We start from the raw sequence: 20,339 nt of genomic DNA, 5'->3' as shown, positions 1-20,339 counted from the left end.
CAAATATAAATAATCACGGGAGCTAAATAAGTAGATGGTATGGTTAGAACTACATTTAAGAAAATCACTTTGTCAGCTGAATGGAGAATGGCCTGTAGTAGCCAAAGACCTGAATCAGGGAGAAAATTACGAAGCTATTTCAATAGTCTCAATGAGAAGTAAAGAGGGCCAGAACTAAAGTGGTCTGTGTGTGTGTAAAGAGAAGGGAACATTCAATGTGAGAGACACTTAGGTCACATTAAACAAGATTTAGCATTTGATTAGATGTTACTAAGAGAATTGTTGAGAACCCCAAAATTTCAAAACTGGGTGACAATGAAGATGATGGAGCAGAAGGATAGTTTGGAGGGAATAATAATGAATTGTTTTAGGCATAATGAATTCTAGATACTTACAGAGCATCCAGTTCCAGATGTTCAAAAGATAATTGGTAAATTGGGACTAGAGCTTGGAACAGGAAACTAGGGGTAGATATTTAAATATGGGCATCGTAGAGGTGACAATTGAAAGCCTTGAGGATTGATGAGATACCAAATAAAGTAGTATAGATAAGCACAGAACAGAGCATTGGAAGACATCTATAGTTAATGGACCTGGCATTTATGTATATCCATCAAAAGAGACTTGAGAAGAAATGGCCAGGTCTATAGCAGAAAGACCATGGGAGAAAAAGTGATGAAAACCTTAAAAGGAGGCTAAAAAAAAATGTTAGAAGCCTAAGAGACGTCAAAAAAGATCAGTATTCAGAAAAGTTCTTTAGATTTGGTAATCTAAGGTCATTGATTTGAGAGAACAGTTTTCATTGAATTGAATTGAATTGAATGATGAGGTCAGAAGCCAGATGACAAAGTTCAGAAAAAGGTGAAGTGGAGACAATGAATATAAATGATTCTTTCAAAGAGTTTCCCCAAAATGTAGGGAGAGACAGGATGATAGCTAGAGATTGGATCACATAAGTGTTTTCTAAGAATTGGAGAGACACAAACAAGTTGGTAAGCAGCAGGAGAAAAACCATAAGATTGGGAGGGGTGTGAAGATGATGGGATCATAGTAAAGAGAGCTTGTAAGATAGGAAGGGATGGTATCAAGAGCTGATGTAGAAGAATTTGCCTTAGTGAAAAAAAAGTGCTCCCTCTTCATCTGAGACAGGAATGAAGGAGGAGAGAGTGAGGAAGAAACATGAGTGACATTAGATTTAAGAAGGAAGAAAGAAGAGAGCTTGTAGCTAGTGACTTCAATTTTTTTAGCAAAGTATATGGTAAATTCTTTCCCGGGGATATTGTGGGAGGATTAAGGAGAGAAGATTTAAGACAACCAGTGTGGAGAATATCAAATTAATTATTAGATTGCTTTGCTACAGTAATTGTGATGGGATATCCCAGTTGCAATTAGGTAACAAATCAACAGGGTTTCTTGATTTCTTCCCTCTAGTAAGTTGCATATGGATAGGAATGAAGGTGCTGGATGATGGGAATAGTCCAGAAAGATTTTTTTGGAAAATGTAGCCATTTCAGGAGTGATAGCCTAGGAAAAAGAAATGGTATAAACTCAATAAACAAGTAGCATTTGAACCACCTTAATTTTACTTTGAAATAAAACTCCTGGATCTATAAATAAAATTGTTGACTCTTTTGATCATCATTACTGCCATTCCACCCATTTTCAAAAAATAATTAATATAATTATTTTTTTCCTTTTATTAGTGTGTGTTTACTTTTTGTTTTAGTACTGACATCCTTCTAAAATGTTAAGATAAAAAAGATTTTAAGAAAAATTAGACTAGCTTATTGTTTAATGTTCAGGAATCACCAATTTGTTTTTTCTTCTGCTTCAGGATCAGTTTCACAAAATGATAGAGCTTACAATGGAAGCCAGACAGGCATATAAGGTTATGTTATCAACTTTAAAAGAAGGAACTGAAGCACTAGAGTCGGAAAATCCCATATCCCCCTTGCTTACTCCTCAGGTTGAAAGTTGCTCTTCAGAACCTAGTAAAACAACTGATACAACAAAAGATGAAGAACCCAATTATAGTAAGTAGCACTCAGTGACTTTTATATGGTCATGTTCTTATTGCTTGATAATGATAAGTACAGTCTAGTAAAAACTGATCAACACATTGGCCATGTCTGGAAATGTATGCTTCACCATGTAGCACTGCTTCACTGTGTAGCACTATCTGTCTGCTTAAGAGTAGTCTTCACCATCAGTCCTCTAAGTTACATGAGGTCGCTGCAGTGACCAAATTCTAAATGGTGATGCTTTTTTCTACATTATTAATATCTTCCTTTACTTTAGTGATGAAACTGAAACCTTAAACATTCTTACTTTCCTAAGAACAAGTACCTATTTACAGAATTTAGTTAGAAAAAATTTGATAGACTAGTCTAACATGTACCTGAACAAAATTCCCTCGACAGCGTATCTGATCATCCAACTTTTACTTGAAGACTTCAGCCTGGAGTTACTACTGTCTCCTTCCTAAAGGGTTCCATTCTATTTTTCCATACCTTCATTGTTAGGGAATTTTTTCTTTATGTCATCTAATTCTGTTTTTCTATAACTTTCTATAACCATTGCTCTGAATTCTTCCCTTTGGGGCCAAATGGAAAACTAAGGCCCTTTCCACATGATAGCCCCTTATATACTTGAAATTAGCTGTCATGTTTACTCTAAGTTGCTTCTTTAGGCTAAGTGTCCTTAGTTCCTTCAAATAATCCACAGATGACATGATATTCCTCATCTTTTTTTGCACTGTCTAGCTTGTCATTGTCATTCCTATAATGGAGCTTTATAAAATTGAATACTGCATTACAGATATGTGACCTTGACTGAGACAAGTTTTCAGTACATTATGACTATCTTATTAATTTTAAAAATTACTTTAACATTTTTGACTACTTACATCAAGTTATACTGAACTTGGGATCTTGTATGTCCCCTATTCCTTAATCATGGTAGCAATTTTTTAGAACTTGACATTTATCTTGACAATAAAGATCCATCTTATTAAATCTGGTCAGTCCATGGTTCTAGACTGCACTGTCTTTTGAATTATTAATATCCCTAACAAATTTTTGTAATCTGCAAATTTGTTAAGTATTCCACTTTCCATTTTCTTGCTTTTTTGAAAATCAAAATACTGCTGTTACCTCTTCCTTCTGCACAGTTTTTCAAAGGAGCTCACATTGACTTATAAACAACATGTGACAGTTCTTTCAGGTATCCCAAGTCTAGTTTTACCAGGAATTATGTCTTGATTTCATAAAGGGCGTTTAGGTCAGAGTGAAGCTGAAATTAGATCTTTTGCTTCGTGGTTTATCTACTGTTTTTCATTTTGTTGAATTTATGAATGTAACCTCATCAGACTATAAAGTAATGAGGCTGAATTCACTAAGTTCTTGATAAGATACTATACCAAGTTAACAGTATAGTGAGCATCTATACCTTCAAATTCCTAATCAATCTGTATACTCTGATCCAGATTTTTCATTTTTTCAGTTAAGATTATATACTTAAAACTTCACATTTTGATGAGTAATCTGACTAGATAGGTTCAATTTTCCTTTCTTTGTAAATGTTCTTGTAGCTTAAACTGGATCTTTTGTAATTTTTCTGTATGGGCTATAACATGACCAAATTTGAATGATTAAAAAAGACATTCCTTTGTTAAAAGTAAAACAAACCATTTAAAAAAAAAATAAGTATCCTAAATTGGATACCCTTATTTCCTAGAACCTCAAAAAGTTCAATAAGTTTCTTATAGCTAAGATATTTATGGTTTGAATGTGGCATTTTCATAACATTTTGACACCATATGTTAAATTGTAATGTTTTCTTTTCCTTTTAGTTAAAATCTGGAAGAAAAATCTTGAAGAATATAATCCATATGCACTGGAACTAGAGCAGAATTCAACCCCTGAAATGCTGAACTTGAATTTATGAGAAAAGAATACTTGTTTTGGGGTGGGGAGGTAGGGAAAAAAATGATCATTTTGTGTTCTGTCCCCTTTTTTTCTTCAATTCTTTATGGACATTTTAAAATATTTTGTATGAATATTTAATTTTAAAATTAACTCATGGTTTAATACAGTATTTGTTGATAAATGATATAATAAGCACCAGGCTATTAATATTTTACAATGAATAGTAAGTTAAGAGTTACTAATACTTTTCTCAAAGCCTTTTCATAATATAATGTTTTATTGATTTGATAAGTGTGGGATATACTATAGATCTATGAAATACTAGAAAATAATTCCCAGATGCTAAAACAATTCAATTTTTACTTTTTAAATATAAATTTATAGATGAGTAAACCAAGTTATTTAGTTCTCAAAGAACTGGCTATTTTGTAGACAGATATTATGCTAATCATGAGAATTTTTAGCAGGAAAAAATAAGACCAATCCCAAACTCTTTGCTTTGAAGCTTCATTTCATCCCTGTCCTTAACTTGGAATCAATGCAGTTATATAGGCTTTTCTCCCCTCCAACATTATTGTTGGTTTTTTATGGGAGCATAATGTACTGAATGTATTGAAGATCCAAGGATTAAGAAAAATTAAAATATTCTATGGGGGTCCTGGAATTTTAGCCATTTTAATTGTAAAAACTATTGAGTATGGTTAGAAAAGTTGCTATGAAGAATTTTAACCCACTGTCTTAAGTAATTTAAATAATTTTTAAACTTTTAGTGTTATCCTTTTTTTTGTTTGTTTTTTTTAACCAACATAGGGTTATAAAAAAAACACTTAAATGTTTGAATTGGCTTGTTAATCTAAAAAAAAAAATTTTTAGAGCCAAAAGAAAAGATGAAAATTGATTTCCTTTATTCTTTAAATTAGAAGAGGAACATGCTGCTTTTTAAAAATATTGTCATTTTGTCTGGAAATTATTAACCAAAATTTAGGAAATTGGGAGGTGGTGCTGTAAGAAAAGAGTTCTTTATTATGATCTCAAAGAAGATGGAGTTTGCTCCTTTACTAATATTTTGAAGTAGGGGATTAATTTTTAGGTAACTTTTAAAACATCTTCCTAAGTAGAGCTGATTGAATTTGACTTGAATTAGCTTTGCCATGTATGTTTTACCAAATTAAGTTTAGTGTAAAATTTTAATATGTACTCTGCATATCAAACTAGCAGAGCATTTTTAGCTTTGAAAATATGGTTAATTGAAACAGATCATTTCTAGGAAAATAGCTCACAGGATGAGCTATTTTTAAAGGAAAAATTAAACTAAAATAGGTTTTTCTTTGGACTCTGTCCATGCTGACAGCAGTAATAGGTATAGGGCTGTAATTTGTGCTCTAACCTTTAAAACAAGCTGCTACTCTAGAATACTGGACAATACTTAAGGGAAATGCAAGTCAATCTGTTCACAGATTCCATAGATATGACATTGAAGCTTCTCTCTTTTTTTCTCTTGTTTTGGCTGATCATATTTTATAGAAAAATTTCTTTGAATTTCCCCTCCCCCTATCAGTGTGGCAGAAGAATAAGTCTTACTGGCCTAGTGTAAATAACTATAGAAGATAATTCTGAAATTCTAGATGCTAAACATAATTTGTTTTAATATAAGAAAGATTTAATATATAATAATCATCTCCCAAATAATCATAGTATGTTTGGTATACCTTCAGCTACATTATTCCTTGAAGCCCAGTACTCTGTAATTTAAAAACTAAAATGATAATTTAAAACATCTTTACTGTTCTTTAGAAACAAGCTGCTATTAACTATCTTTTTAAAAAAATTTCTAAGCCAATAATATTAACTACTATTATAGTACTTTTTCAAAAACCTCAAACTTAGAAGTACTAGATGTTAATGTTTGTAAGATACAAAACACTTTTCTACTCAGTTCTGCAAGACCTCATTCAGATAGGGTTGTTCCTTTTGGTTTTATGACAGTATCACTGAAAAATAATTTAAATGGACCAAGATTTTACCAGGAATCAACATAAAATAATTTGCCATGTACATGGTGTTAATTACATTAAGATATAATGGGTACAGCTTTCTATAAAAAATAAATGCATGTAACAAGAGGTGATCTAATTTTTTTCACTCGTAACAACACAGCGTACCAAACAACAATCTTTACAAATGAAAACAGAGTAGATACATATAATTTAGTAAACTAAATGTTATTTTTCCTAGTGTATAAGTAAGTACACATAGACAATTCTATCATGATGGATTTTATGGTTTAAAAAAAAAAAGGTTGATTCTTTACAGAAAATCATTAATTTACTTGTCATATATTCTGTATTCTGCTCCATAGCCCATGGTGAAAACTACAGGAACTCCTATAAGTCTTTTGACAGAAGATCCAAAAGGGTTATAACATGAGCCTATTACACAGTTCCTCCTGGAGTAAACATATCATTAAAACTTGATTAAGTCAAGGCTGGTAGTGTGAGGATCTGAACACTGTGACATATAACACAGGTAGCTAACCTAGAGTTAAATTGTGGTTTACTTTGGATAAAATCCTGTTACGTAAGGTGACATGTTCTGTTACAGTACTCTGTTCATTATTAGACAAATTAATGTCCAATAATATCTTAATGAACTAAAGCTAACAGAAAAAAAAAGTTATGTCACTTCTATAAAAATGCTTTTAAAACTCATTGTTCTGAATTTACATAAAACTAAAGTAAAATATTACGGGAATATTAAGAACTATGATCAAGCACTAGAGTATTAGAATTACATAGTGAAAAATACCTTTAATTTAACACAAACACAGATTCTTTACTAGACTTGTTTAAAATGTTCTAATACCAAACAAAAAATGGACCATTTGGGATTAAATTAGAATCCTAATACAATACTTAAATTTTGACAATAAAAATCTTGTCATTTTTATTTTTTTAAGGTATGTGCACAGGTTTATATCCATAAATGATAAAACTAAAAACTGAAATATAAGAAAACACAAACTATTAAAGATTGCTATATAAAAGACTTCCATGATTAAAAATAATACTAAGTGAAACAGACTTTTATGAAGGCATAAATAAATCATCATCTATTACAAGATAGTATAGAAATAGATCATAGTAGCTTGCTTATTCCTAATAATGGAATCAAGAATAACTTGAATGAATAAATCAGAATCCTTTTCCTCGATTCATTCACTAACCTCAACCAGAGATTTGTTTCACCAGAAACACTGATATAAAATTTTACTTTCCCAAATATAAGAGAATTGGATGAATAAAAATTGTCATCAAAAATTAGCTTTTATGATATCATCCTTATTCTTTATCTTTTTTCCCTGTTTTTAAGGTGGTGTTGTACATATATTATCCCAATTGACCTCTTTGAGGCAGATGACATTGTTATCTTCATTTTAGGTGAAGATTAGGAAGGTGAACCTGAGAAAGATTAAATGACTTACCTACAGAAATACAGTAAATATGGGATTTCAGCTCTATAATCACCATACCCCCTACCTGCTTCTGAACTGGAAAGAAAAAGGAATACTTTTCCAAACAAATTAAGGATTAATTCTGTGGAGGAAAAGAATTTTTTAAGACACTTATTAAAATATATTTAGATATTTTACATTTATTGATCAGCCTTAACTTACAGATAGCCTCAAATCAACTTGACTAAGAACTTGCAATAAAAGATCATATTGATTCTCTTTGGCCTGTGTACAAGTAGTCACATTGTCCACCTTCATGATGGAATTATATGTATGTTCCTGTATGAACAAAACATGAATTTCCATGCCTCAAGAGAAAATAGTGTTCAAACTGTGAATTATCTCATTAGTAGCTGGGTTGGGTTTGGTTTGATTTTTGAAGAAATTTCAAAATAGTCACAAAAATCTTGATCTAATTTTTCCATTCTCATCAGCTGCTTTTGAAGCTTTAAGCTATGTTGAATCTTCCTTGAAGTATGGTTGAAATAGAAGCAACTTTAACTTCCATGGTTGTTCATCAGTTTTTCTCCAGCCTCTTGTTTAAATAGGTCTCCTCATTACAGCTTTCCTGAAAGAAAATCAGGCTTAATTTTCCTTTTGAATCTGTACTCAAGCCGCTCTCTTGTAAAGACATTGATATTTTAATAAGATTTAGGGCTGTTTAGTATCTATCTGGTTGTTTCTCAGAACATAAAAATAGAAATTAATACAAAGAAAAAGATTTTTATTAGTTTTTGCTAATAGGAATCACATTAATGGCATCTACTCTTTATGAAAGTCATTGTTGGTTATGCCAGAAATATGGACCTCTGGAAAAGGTAGGATACTTCCTTTCTCATTATTATTACTTTTGAAGATGAACTCCCTCCAGACCTGAAAGTATTGTTTTATGTTTGCCAGTTGAAATTATTATTATTTTTTTTTTTTTTGCCAGCTTTGATGTGGCTTTAAGTGGAGTAGGGGACAAGGTATTTGTGCATGGATAGGGTTTGAAAATTGCATTCCATTTGTTTTTCCAGCTACCAGCTTTGAATCATGGGATTTTTGAAGTCTTAGCTCCAAAAGGGACATTTTGAGGTTAATTAGACTAACTCTCTTAATTTAACATGTGAGGAAACGTCACTTTGTGGAACTTAACATCACAAAATAAACACATGCCCTTAAAGAAGAGTTGTCGACATGTATAAAGAATGTTGAATTGCCTGTCCCAACCCCAAAGGTATTGTTCTTTTAGCTACCTAATTAGAATTTCCATAATCTCTTTAGAAATATGAGTGTATAGTCATTCTAAACTCCTGGGACATTTCTCATCCTGGATAAATGGGGGTTCTACTAAAGACTTTGCATATCAGAACAAAGAAACTGTTGCTTTGATGTCACTAAATGATAGCTGAGAATATGGGGGGAAAAACAGAGAACTGTGTTAGGTTCTTGCTGTCCTATAGGCTTCAAAGTGATACTGTACAAATGATCCAAAGATCCTCCTACCCATGCTTTTTTCCAATTCTGCATCATTTGGTCATGCTCATTAACCACAGTCTTCCAATTATTGAGCTCTCTAGTCCAGCTTTCTTGATGAGTGGCCTCTGAAAAATACAAACAGTTCCACAAGATGAAAAGAAATCTATGATCCAAGGTATGGCTGTGTAATATATTGGTTAAGCTGCCAACCTCAATTTAGGAAAGGATGTCTTCAAAAACATCAAAGGGTAGCGATAGGTAGTTAGGTATTGAATTAAATTCTGGGGTATCTTAAGGTTGATGCCAGTACACTCTCTTCCTTCCTGTCAATGTGTCTTCACATCTTTTTTACAACTTTTACTTTTGTGCAAGATGGTGGTTAATTTATTCTTTCTAAGCATGAAAAAAAAAAATCCAAGAAATATTGGATGATTATTAGGATGGGCTTGCTCGTGCTGAGATTTCTTTTTACTTGAACTGTCTTTAATGTTTGTGATTGAAATCTAGAGTATGAGTTTGGGAACACAGATTTAATGTGAACTAGAGTTCAGACAATTTAAAGAAGCTTAGAAGCTTTACTTTGTTTAATATATTTTATTAGCTCCCCTAAAAATCTATCATAAAATTTTAACTACATTATTTCTTTGTATTGATGCTCATGGGGATTCAGTACATAACATTTTAAGAACATTAAACACTTTAGTTATAGAAAACAGTATAAGTAAACTAATGGACAAATAAAGGCCCTGAGACAAGTGTTTATGATTTGTTTTGTAGCCATCAAAATGTCTCTCCATCCTGGCACATGGTAATATGTAAGGGTCCTAAAAAGGTCAGGCAAGTGCAATTGAGATGTAAATAGACCAATGGTTTTTAGCATCCCCAGATGTGCTTAGAGTTGAGTACTTAAGGAATTCCTTCATGGGTGGGGCCTCCACCCATGGTGGGAACCCAGATCTTGCTCTGAAATCTCTATCAAGTTCAGGATGTAACTTTCATCTTTTGTTCTATTTGCTTAATCCCTTCACCCATTCTCTCTATTTGAGCTGTACTTAAGGGATGGGGAAGGTGGTTTTCTTTATTACCTTGATCACCTGGAGGCACATATCATGATAAACCTTCTAATGAAGGATAAATACTTTTGGCACTGGGGAGCACTCTTCCTGCATTTCTTTTTCTGGGGGTGTGTTTTCTGTTAAAGAATCACCCATTGTGATTTGTAATTCATAAGTTTGCTCTTCTTTTACTACTCTACTCTCGGGTCTAGTCACAAATTGACCCATAGTGTATCTCTCTCTACCTTCTCTTCCGAATGAGGAACTTGTATGCCTTTTTGGATATTAATTGTAATAATTAATAATCAAAGCTTAGCATTATAAATATTGTGCCTCACGTCTGGCGCCATATGTTAGGGTTTCTTATTCCTAGGCCTATCAGAGAAAAACTGTCAAATATAATATCAATCTCACCTCTATTTTGAGGTCCTCAGAATCCTCTGGCTACTATCTCATATGGAAGTAGTTTTAAGTGCACAACAGAGCACCTGAGAGTTTAGATGAACAAGCTTAGACTTTATTCTATGACCTCCCAGTCCAGTCTCCAGGTGGTAAGAGAGAAGAGAAAAGGGAAGAGTTCTTCCTGTCCAGAGCTTAAATAGGGTCAATGAGGTCACAGACACAAGCCAATCAATGATGAAGGTTACATCCCAAATTTGACAGAGACTTCAGAGTGAGATCTGGGTTTCTGCCATGGGTGGAGGTCCCATCCACTAAGGAAGTCCCTAAGTACTCAACTCTTAAGCACATCTGGTCCACTTACATCTCAATTGCGCTTGCCTGATGATCTTAGGCCCCTTACAGTAATACAGATGCTTTCTAAAAACCAGTGAACCAAATTGGGGATTCAGGATTGTTAATGTGTATGTAATGTCCTTTTTTAATAATGACTAGTATGTTGCCTTAACAAATAATTTTCCATAGAAATCTTCATAGGGAGAGAACTCCAAGTAAAAAAGCAAGAAATTGAATACCACAATTATCATAAAAGTTTTATTTATTTCCTTTTCTTCTGTTATAGTCCTTTCTATCTGCCCTCATAAAAAATCATAATGTGGGTAATAGAAAAGGATCCTAGCATCTCTGGGGCAGCCCTTTCATTTTACAAATGTGAGATATCTAGAGAGACATTAAATGACTTGTCCAATGTGAAGAACTTGGATTTGAGCTGAGGGTCTTTAATTCTAAATCAATTGTGCCACACTTCTTCCCCAGAAAGGTCCAGAAGAGTAGTTGCTATTCTGCAAAAGCAGTCTTGACTGGGAGATAGCAATTGAGTAGGAAGCCCAAGGCAAAGGATAAAGGCTCTGGCTATATGTAACAATAATTTTTTTTGGGGGGGAGGGGGGAGGCGGACTGTGCATAGGAGGAATGCGATAGAAAGACCAGGATCCAACCTCAAAGTATAAGCTGGAAATGGAATAGAGATCATCTTGTACATTCTCTCATTTTAATAAAATAAAATAAAAAAATAGTTCTAGAGAGGAAATTTACCAAAGTCATGAAATGAGTTATTACAAAAGCTAGGAATTGAACCCACATGTCTCAATTCTTATTCCAGTTCTACTCTAATATGTCACTTCTGCCTAGGGTGACCCTGTATTAAGTAGTTATATTTATAATCTATGATAAAGCCTGGTGAAAAAAGAGCTTATTGCTCCACACTAAAATGAAGCTTTTGATTTATCCATGAGTATGTAAATCATTTAGGTTACCATGGTTATCCCAGAGTTAGTGAAAATTTCCTCTCAGTGATTCTATTCAACTTCCAAAAACCTCTGCTCTTTTTCCCTAAAATGAGGCACTTTCTTTTAAGAAACAAATGAAGTGACCTTTTTTCCATTGTTTTTGTTTACCTTAGCCCTCTACCTGAAGTAATAAATATGTGAAAGAATTCATTTTTAACAAAATTAATTGGCTATCTTTTAACAGAAAGATTAGAACTTTATAGAAAACCAATGTTAGTATATACCCTGATTGTTTTCAGCTTTTCATATGAGAAGACAGCCCACTTACCTTGTCTGTCCACGGTGATCCATACTTTGGAGGCCTTATTTCCTGTCTTAGAGAAAAAAGAACAACAATACTCCGAACTTTCTCTTAGTGTGTCTTTGACCCAACTAAATAAGTATACTTTGCCATCAGGCAGTATGTGAGTCTGAACAGAGACACACACATCTATTTTTTCTCCATTCTTCTCCCAAATAACATGCACATCACTGGGACCTAGGAAGAATACACAGATCCCTTTATTAATAAAGAAATCAATAATGTTGGCTAACAAGGAAATTTAGTAAGCGTGATCTTGTGACTAAATTCTGAAAGGAAAGAGATGTCTTGAATACACTATTTTCCAGCTAGTGGGCACCAACTTTTTTTAAAATTTCACTCATTAGGTTTTTGTTATCCAACAGCTTTATTTTCAACATTATAATTTCATTCTCCCCCCCCTTTTTTTTTTTTTTTTTTGACAGGGTTATTATATTAGTAAATAAGAGGAATATCATTTATATAGTTGTTTTTAGTCAATTAAATAATATAATAAAATAAATAAAATATAATAAAATAAATAAATAATAGTCAATTAAATAAATCAGTCTGTTCAGTTTGTCAAGTGTTCTCATGGAAAAGTTTGAGAGATGTGGGCAATTTCATCAACATGGAATTGGTTGAATGACTGAATCAAAAAAAGAATAAATGTCAACTTGGAAAGGAGTTCCACATTGAAGTATCCTGCTGTTTAATATTTTTATCAGTGATTTAAATTAAATTTAAAGGGCAGCCTCATCAAATTTGTAGGTGATAATTCTGTAGTTACCAAACTGGGTTTTAAGTCAGAATTCAAAAAGATCTTAAGACTGTCACTGGTTTAATTTGAGTAAAACTGAAGTTAATAACTATAAATATAAGTAATTACTCTAAATAGTTTATTGTGGAAGCTAAAAATCTTTGCTTCCTGAATTCATATAACTGACTGATAATGTAATTAGAACTTAGCACGCACCATGTCAGTCTTTTCCTCTTTCCACTCTTGCTTTCTTAAGCCACGGTTTTACCTGGAGCCTGAGGGATCATTATTAAGAAATAAAACAGGGGCAGCTAGGTGGCACAGTGGATAGAGCACCAGCCTTGAATTCAGGAGGACCCGAGTTCAAATCTGGTCTCAGACACTTAACACTTCCTAGCTATGTGACCCTGGGTAAGTCACTTAACCCCAGCCTCAGGAAAATAAATAAATTACATGAATGTAATTATAAAATAAAAATTAAAAAAAAGAAATAAAACACAGTATTTACTTTTAGTATTTACTTAAAGAAACTTTTAAAAATTAATAATAGTGTAGGAAAATATGAGCAGGTGGCACAAAGGGGTAACTAAACACAAGGAGAAAAATATCAAGGAAAAGGCACTTGTCTATAATAGGCCTTTGAATCAGTTTATCAAAATTAGGTTAGCTTAACCCCAGGAAAGGATTTGGAAGGGAAGTGAAGGTCGCAGACTGGAAAATGTCATTAACGGATTGCGTATTCATCAGTCAATGACAGTGAAATGGAGCTGAGCACAGCTGGAGGATGGCTTACTGGGGTCATTCTTACTGTCTTGACACAAGAAGCTGTCATTTTCCTTAGGCATGGGAAGTTCTGCACTGATTGCATGTAAAAACTCAGCCAAAGTTCATTAGTTGTATAATGGCCTCAGACAAGCTCTGAATAAGCCCCTCTATATTTTGGATAAAGACAGCAAGCATAAGGGACACATTCTGTGCTTTTATCTTATCATTGATGAATCACAAAAATTCATGTGATGAGGTGCCAGTGGAAATTATTAGTATCAATGAACCTACCATTTTAGTGCTTCCTGTCTCATACAGCAAAAAGAGAAGCAATCTATTCAAGACATAGCCAAAATTTGTTTTTTCCTCTTTGCATGCTTTTTGACTTGATGTAAAAATTGCTGGGCATTATTTTAATTTTAATTTTCACATTTCTCCTTTTTTAAAAAACTGAGATCAGGACTTGGCACATAATGTTTCTCAGAGGACTCATACCAGAAACAGTGACCTTCAAGGACAGTACCAAAGTTATATAGTCTTCAGTGTGAACTTTATAGGGAGCATGAGGAACAACTGGTTTGCTATCATTGCAACAAGCAGGTATTCAAGAATTTTCATGGTTAGACTCTTTACTTGCTTTCAGAGAAATGTTTCAGACCAGAATAAAACTATCACAGGTGAGTTTTATTGTTTTCTAGTAGAATTGTAAAGTTGTGGAAATTCTGTTATAAAGAGCTGAGCCAAGACAAATGGGTAGGTAATTACTACACACACACACACAATTCTATTCTTACTGAGGATAAATGTAAGAAAATTTAGAGATAGGTAAGAATTAGAAAACATAATGACATAAAAAGTGAAGTTTCAAAGAATTATGGAATCTTAGAAGGGCTCTCTTGGTTCTTAACTAATCTATGCTTGAATAGAAATCATCTCTACATTCTTCACATATAGCTGTCTAGATTAAAGCTTCCTAGTAATTAGACACTCACTACCTTCCCAAAACAGTTCATTCTTCATGAGTTGTTTGAATTGAGGAATTCCCCCCCCGCCAAGATATCTGCTCCTGCAACTTTCATCTACTGCTCCTAATTCTCTCCTTTGGGGCCAATAAAAACAAATCTAGAACTCTTTTCAATTATTTGATGATTATATTTCTCCTTTGTGTCTGGCCCAGGACCTCCAACACATGTGTATAGCATGGTTATACAACCTTGTACAATCTCCAAGTTGTCACTTTCCTTCCTAAATGTGGTATCCAGAATTGTACTCCTAATGTGGTCTTGCCAGGATTGTTTCCTTCTGGATATTATATTGCTAGCAAAACCTGAGACAAAATTCAGTTTTTTAACTATTCAGTTAGACACAAATTTTTTCATATAAATTGTCTAGCCATACTTCTTTTGTTCTTTACTCATATGTTTAAATTTCCTAAACTATGTGTGAATAAGGAGCTAACCCTCAAAAATAGGAAGACTTAGGCTCAAGTTCCACTTATACATTAGCTTTTTAGTATAGACAAATCACAAAAATTCTCAGTATTATAGGCTGCACACTTAAGACTAAATTGCAAGGAATGTGCTGACCTACAGTGGTATACAGTTCCCTCCTTTAGGATTTCCCAGTATCAGTGAAATCACAGTTTAGTTCCTGTCATCTAGATTGTACATGTCATTCTAACTTATGTCTTTCAGGATCCTCGTTCTATCATTCAGTGTGTGGGCCGTTTCAGATTTGATAAGCAAGTTGAACAAAACTTCCAACAAAAAAACTTAAAATTACAAAATCAAGGACAGAGTCTTTGGAGCACTTCACTAGACTGATAGAGACAGCTGGTGGCAGAGTGAGGCCTTATAGTTTGGAAGACTGTTCAAATTCAGCCTCATAAACCTAGTAGTATGACTTAAGCAAGTCAATCTCTGCCTCAGTTTCCTAAATAAAACGGGAATGATAATAGCACTTTTCAGGGTTATTGTGAGGATAAAATAAGATAATATTTGTATAAAGCATTTAATATAATGTCCAGTTTATGATAGATTTTATATAAATGCTTATTACTATTTCTCCTCTTCTTTCCGGATTGACATCCATTACAATTTTGGATCCAGTGAATTAACCAGTATGAATCTACCTAAGCACTATCATCTACTTCATATCTCTTATCTTTATCCCCATGAGAGACTTTGACAAATGCTTTGGTGAAATCAAATAAGTGTATTATGCAGAATTTTCTTGGTTACACTATTAAAAAATGTTAGCTTGGCAAAACCTATTTTTGATGGCACCATCACTTCTCTTTCTAGGTGCTCACAAATATTCCTTTAATAATATGTTCTAAATTTTGGCAGAAATTGGAAGTCAGATCCACTGACCTAAAGTGTGAGGAACCTTCTATTCCTATTCATTGGGCATTGGATTACCTGACAACATAGATCCAGGCTATGAAACGAGCACACACTTGTAGGACTAAATAACACAATATAATCACCTTAAAAAAGATATAGATGAAGAATTAGTCATTTTGAAACCAATTTAGTTATTTTAGAGCAGTAGCTTTCGTGACTGTTGAAAGTAGATTCTAGTAAAAGAGTTTTCAATCAAGTCTATAAGTTTTTTAAAATGTTTTGATAATTTTAGAGCTAAATCTGGATTAATAAAAATAATACCTTGAGGTAGTCACATATATTTAATTTTTGCACTATTTAAAATCATGTGAAGTGTCAGCCCAATAGAAATAAGCCAAAATAAATACCAAGAATATATGGATACTTTCACTTTGAGATTTTCTTATACTAATTGAGATTTATCTGTATTTCAATATAATTGGCTTCCTTTATTTTATGTATTTAAAAATATTCTGAAATATTTAAAATGTAAAAAAAATATGTTCTTGACATAAAAAAGGTTAAGTATTCTTGCTAAAATAAGTTACAACATATGTCTTTAAGGAGCCTCAAGAGTTAAAAGGGCCAGTTACTATCTAATCCAACCCCTCTGTTATATCCTTATCAAGTTTTCATCCATCCTTTTCAATGATCTTCAATGAAGTGGACGTCATGAGGCAAGCCATTCACTTTTTGGACAGCTAATTAAGAAAAATTTCCACTAAAATGTTTTCTTTACAACTTATATTATTATTACTAGTCTTGCTTCTTGATTCCAAGCAGAATAAGTCTTCCCCCATGTAATAGACTTTGAAATATTTAAAGACTATTATTATCTTCTACATCCCACCCCTAGATATTCAATAAGTCATAATTTTTCTCTTTTTTTTTTTTTAAGTGGAAAACTGAATTTATTATGGTTTTTGTTTTTGGTGCATATTTAACAGAACAGCAACAAAACTGCTGTGCTTTCCTATGTCTTAGGAACTTTTTATCATCTGTGTATTTTTTTTTGTTTTGTTTTTTAAATCATGCTTTGATGCTTTTTAAAAATCAGTGTCAGGGCAGCTAGTTGGTATAGTAACTACTGCCAACTACTATTATAGCAAATAATAACCAACTACTACCAACTTCACCAACCCTTAAGTCAAGAGGACCTGAGTTCAAATTTTGGCCTCAGACACTTTAACACTTCTTGGCTATGTGATTCTGGGCAAGTCACTTAACCCCAATTGCCTCAGCAAAAAAAAAAAAAAAAAATCTCACTGTCACTATTTTCCAATTCCTTTTCTCTTCCCATAGAATCCATCTTTTGTAACAAAATCAGTTGAACAAAGTAAAGTAAATCCACATATTATCTATGTCTGAAAATTTATGTCTTGTAAACTTGAGGACCAGTGGTCCTCATTATATGATCCAGGGACCCTTGGCAGGTTCTGAAATTCTTGGGGAGGGCAGTCTTTGAGGCCAAAACTATTTTCATAATAATACTAAGATATTTAATAATAATATTAAGACATTTTGAAGGTATAACAAAATTGTTTAATTTCTAATATAGTAAAACATATAATATCCAGAAAGAAATTCTCTTTGGAGAAGGATACTCAAAAATTTTTAAGAATATAAAATTGATACTGAGACCCAAAAAGTTTTGAAAACCACTATTCTAGGCTGTCATCTCTCTGCCAAGCAGTGGGAAGTGTCCTCCATCATGAATCTTCTGAAATCATGATTAGTAAATACACTGATAAGAATATGAAATTTTTTCTAGTTCTTTTCCCATTTTGGATCTGTGGGTTGTACTCCAGTTTGTTAATGAACTCAACACAGTAATCACATAGACTTAAGATTTAAATTGAATAATTAAATCGAATAAAATATTTATTTAAAATATGTATCAAGTCCTAGACATTGTGGAGGCAATGCTTACTCTCTAGGAATTTTCCATTCAAATAGAGGAAAATAATACTTAAAAGGGAGCTGAAAAGGGGACAGGGTGAGAAAGGGAGTTAAAATACAAAATTCAAAGGAATTGGTCAGGTTAAAACTGAATATGGTTGACTTACATACTTCTTAAAAGCAGATCCTAGGCAGGAATTCAGAATCAATAGTGGAGGCCTGTCCAACTTGAGAAAGGTTTGCCAGAGTGGTGGTGGAAAAGTCCTAAGAATCTCAGGAGTAGTTAGGACTATCACATATCTGAAAATTATGCTTGTTAGCTGTTTTGGTTACCTTGTAACTATTTAGTTTATGATCCACTAAGACCTTTAAGGCTTATCATAGGAAGTGTTGTCTAACTAGCCTTATCTCCTTACATCCTATAATTGTGTATTTGATTTATTAGTATTTTACATTAATTTCTATTAAATTTTATTTAGTAGTTAAATTTGCCTCCTCATTTCATCCTGAAAGATCCTTTGGATGCGGATTTTATCATCAAACTGGCTAGCTCAAGACATTTATGGATTTGATAAGCATTCCAAGTCCTTGTCCAGCAACTTTACCAATAATTGTTGTAACCAAGGGAAGTCATTTCATCTCTAAAACTTGGATCTTCATTTCAGAAGATTGGAATTTTAGATTACCTTCCAAGTAGACTATTTAATTATTCATTGAAGAAAGCTGATCATATTTGTTCTCAGATACCCAGTTACAAAACAGAAAGGAAGGCATTTTGTTTGAGCTACTATTATCCCTTCAATTTCCAATTTAAAATAAACTTAAAAAGTCAGTGTGCTACAAAATCCTGTGGGTGAAGGTGTTTGTGTGTGTTTATTCTACTAAATATGTTTTCCATGTTCCTTATACTCTATATACCAAAATCATTTTGAAAATTTTAAAACTTGTGTCATGTTTTACCATTTTGCCTCCTTTACAGATGAATGCCCTAGCTTCTGATGTGATGATTTGGTACTGATTATGATCAAGTTAGTAACTTATTCTCCTAACCATGAAAAAGTATTTACATGCAAAATGTTTGCATTTGTAAAAACCTCAAGATGGTTTTAATTCAGCAATATGATTATTATTATGAGACTTTAAATTATGAGCTTTTAAAGAGCATACTTTTTGCTTTTTTTGTAGTCCTAGCTCTTAGCATACTGCCTGGCACATAACAGACACTTAATAAAAATGCTTATTGACTGATTTTTGGAATCAGGAACTCCTGGCATAATAGCTTGTTCCAATAGTACAAATTGGCAAATTTTTTTGTAATTTAAGTTTTAAATAACTTCCTATGACTGGAAAGGTTGTGATTTGTTCATAATTACAAAGCTTGTATATGTCAGAAGCGATATTTGAACACAGAGCTTACTAAATCCAGAGCCAGTAGCCCTCTTTTATGTATTGTCTCATAAAACAAAAAGAAAGAAACCAATCATATGAGCACTTAAGCATTCAGATAACTCCTTTATAGTAGTTCCTTGAGAAGACTGAAAATGTTGCCACTGTTGATCCCATCTTTGTGATTCTTTTTCCATAATCGTCTTAGAAGTCAGTTTATAAAGGATATAAAAAAAGTCTTTCATTACTTATTACTTGATTGTACACCTTTTCTAATACCCACCCCCCTTTCTCCCTTCCCTAATGTATCTTAAACTGATCGTCTGTCTTTTTTCATAAGACTTTTCCCCTAATGACTCCTAATGCTAAAAGCATCTGATAGATTGAGCTCTCTTGAAAAATGACACAAAACTCCCTGCTTCTGGATACCTGAAACAGACTAGAGTAGTACACAACTAATCTTTTGAAATTAAAGTGTTGCAAATAATGCTATTTTCCATCCATTGAGTAAGATAGGAGCATAGCTTGGCAACCTACTATTAAGCCAGTTGCCCAATTTAATTCTTAATATGATGGTGCTTATAGTTTCACATGATCATTTCATGAAAGAGAATCATGTGAATAAAGTACTTTGTCATATAGAGATACTTCCTTCTACCTGACACTGAGGAATCTTAGGTAAGGCATCTTCTAACTTGTCAATGCTTCTCTGTAGGCTGTTAGTTAAATAGAAATGATCTTGTATTTCTGACCTCTCTTATGTGTCAAGCCTAAAAGAGGATCAGAAATTGGGAGCAAGTTAAGGCCCTAGCCAACCTTCTAAAAGAAAAGACCTTTTGACTGGCAAAGGCCTTTGGAAAGAAACCCTGAGAAAAGTCTATCTGGACTTTTGACTGATAAGTTTCCATATGGGGACTATTATGGAATATAAGTCTCATTGCTTTTTCCATATGTACCCACCCATTTGTACTTCCTCATGACTCCAAAGTACCTCGATGAATATGATTTTATTAATATGGATGCCCTTCCACAAGTCTATGTTGCAATCCATGTGTCTTTTTTCATGTGTGATTTCTGATCTTGTCTTTAAAACATTCAATAGAGAAAAATGAATGCCATAATGGCGGTTGACTTATTACCAACCACATTCTCCCAAAAGAATGA

The 20,339-nt window shown here is 33.1% G+C and overlaps 2 protein-coding genes across 14 annotated transcripts in view; one reads left to right on the top strand and one right to left on the bottom strand.

Moving 5' to 3' along the window:
- SECISBP2 (SECIS binding protein 2) overlaps nt 1–6,047 on the top strand; it is a 54,387-nt gene extending 48,340 nt beyond the window's left edge. For both annotated transcript variants that reach the window (XM_074281478.1, XM_074281477.1), the window contains exons 17-18: nt 1,835–2,033; nt 3,851–6,047. In XM_074281478.1, the coding sequence (XP_074137579.1) occupies nt 1,835–2,033; nt 3,851–3,945 (294 nt within the window). In that variant the 3' untranslated portion in view covers nt 3,946–6,047. The remainder of the gene's footprint in view (nt 1–1,834; nt 2,034–3,850) is intronic.
- Nucleotides 6,048–6,152: 105 nt separating this feature from the next.
- The window catches only part of SEMA4D (semaphorin 4D), a 187,408-nt gene continuing 173,221 nt past the window's right edge, over nt 6,153–20,339 (bottom strand). For 10 of the 12 annotated variants that reach the window (XM_074281459.1, XM_074281460.1, XM_074281458.1 and 7 more), the window contains 2 exons: nt 11,970–12,179; nt 6,153–9,023 (listed from right to left, as the gene is read on the bottom strand). In XM_074281459.1, coding sequence (XP_074137560.1) covers nt 8,770–9,023; nt 11,970–12,179 — 464 coding nt within the window. In that variant the 3' untranslated portion in view covers nt 6,153–8,769. The remainder of the gene's footprint in view (nt 9,024–11,969; nt 12,180–20,339) is intronic. The other 2 variants (XM_074281472.1, XM_074281475.1) reach the window with 1 other exon arrangement.

This window comes from Sminthopsis crassicaudata, chromosome 1 (assembly GCF_048593235.1).
Source record: "Sminthopsis crassicaudata isolate SCR6 chromosome 1, ASM4859323v1, whole genome shotgun sequence".
NCBI lineage: Eukaryota > Metazoa > Chordata > Mammalia > Dasyuromorphia > Dasyuridae > Sminthopsis > Sminthopsis crassicaudata.
Note: the sequence above shows the minus strand (reverse complement) of the source record. Positions and strands in the feature narration are given on the sequence as shown.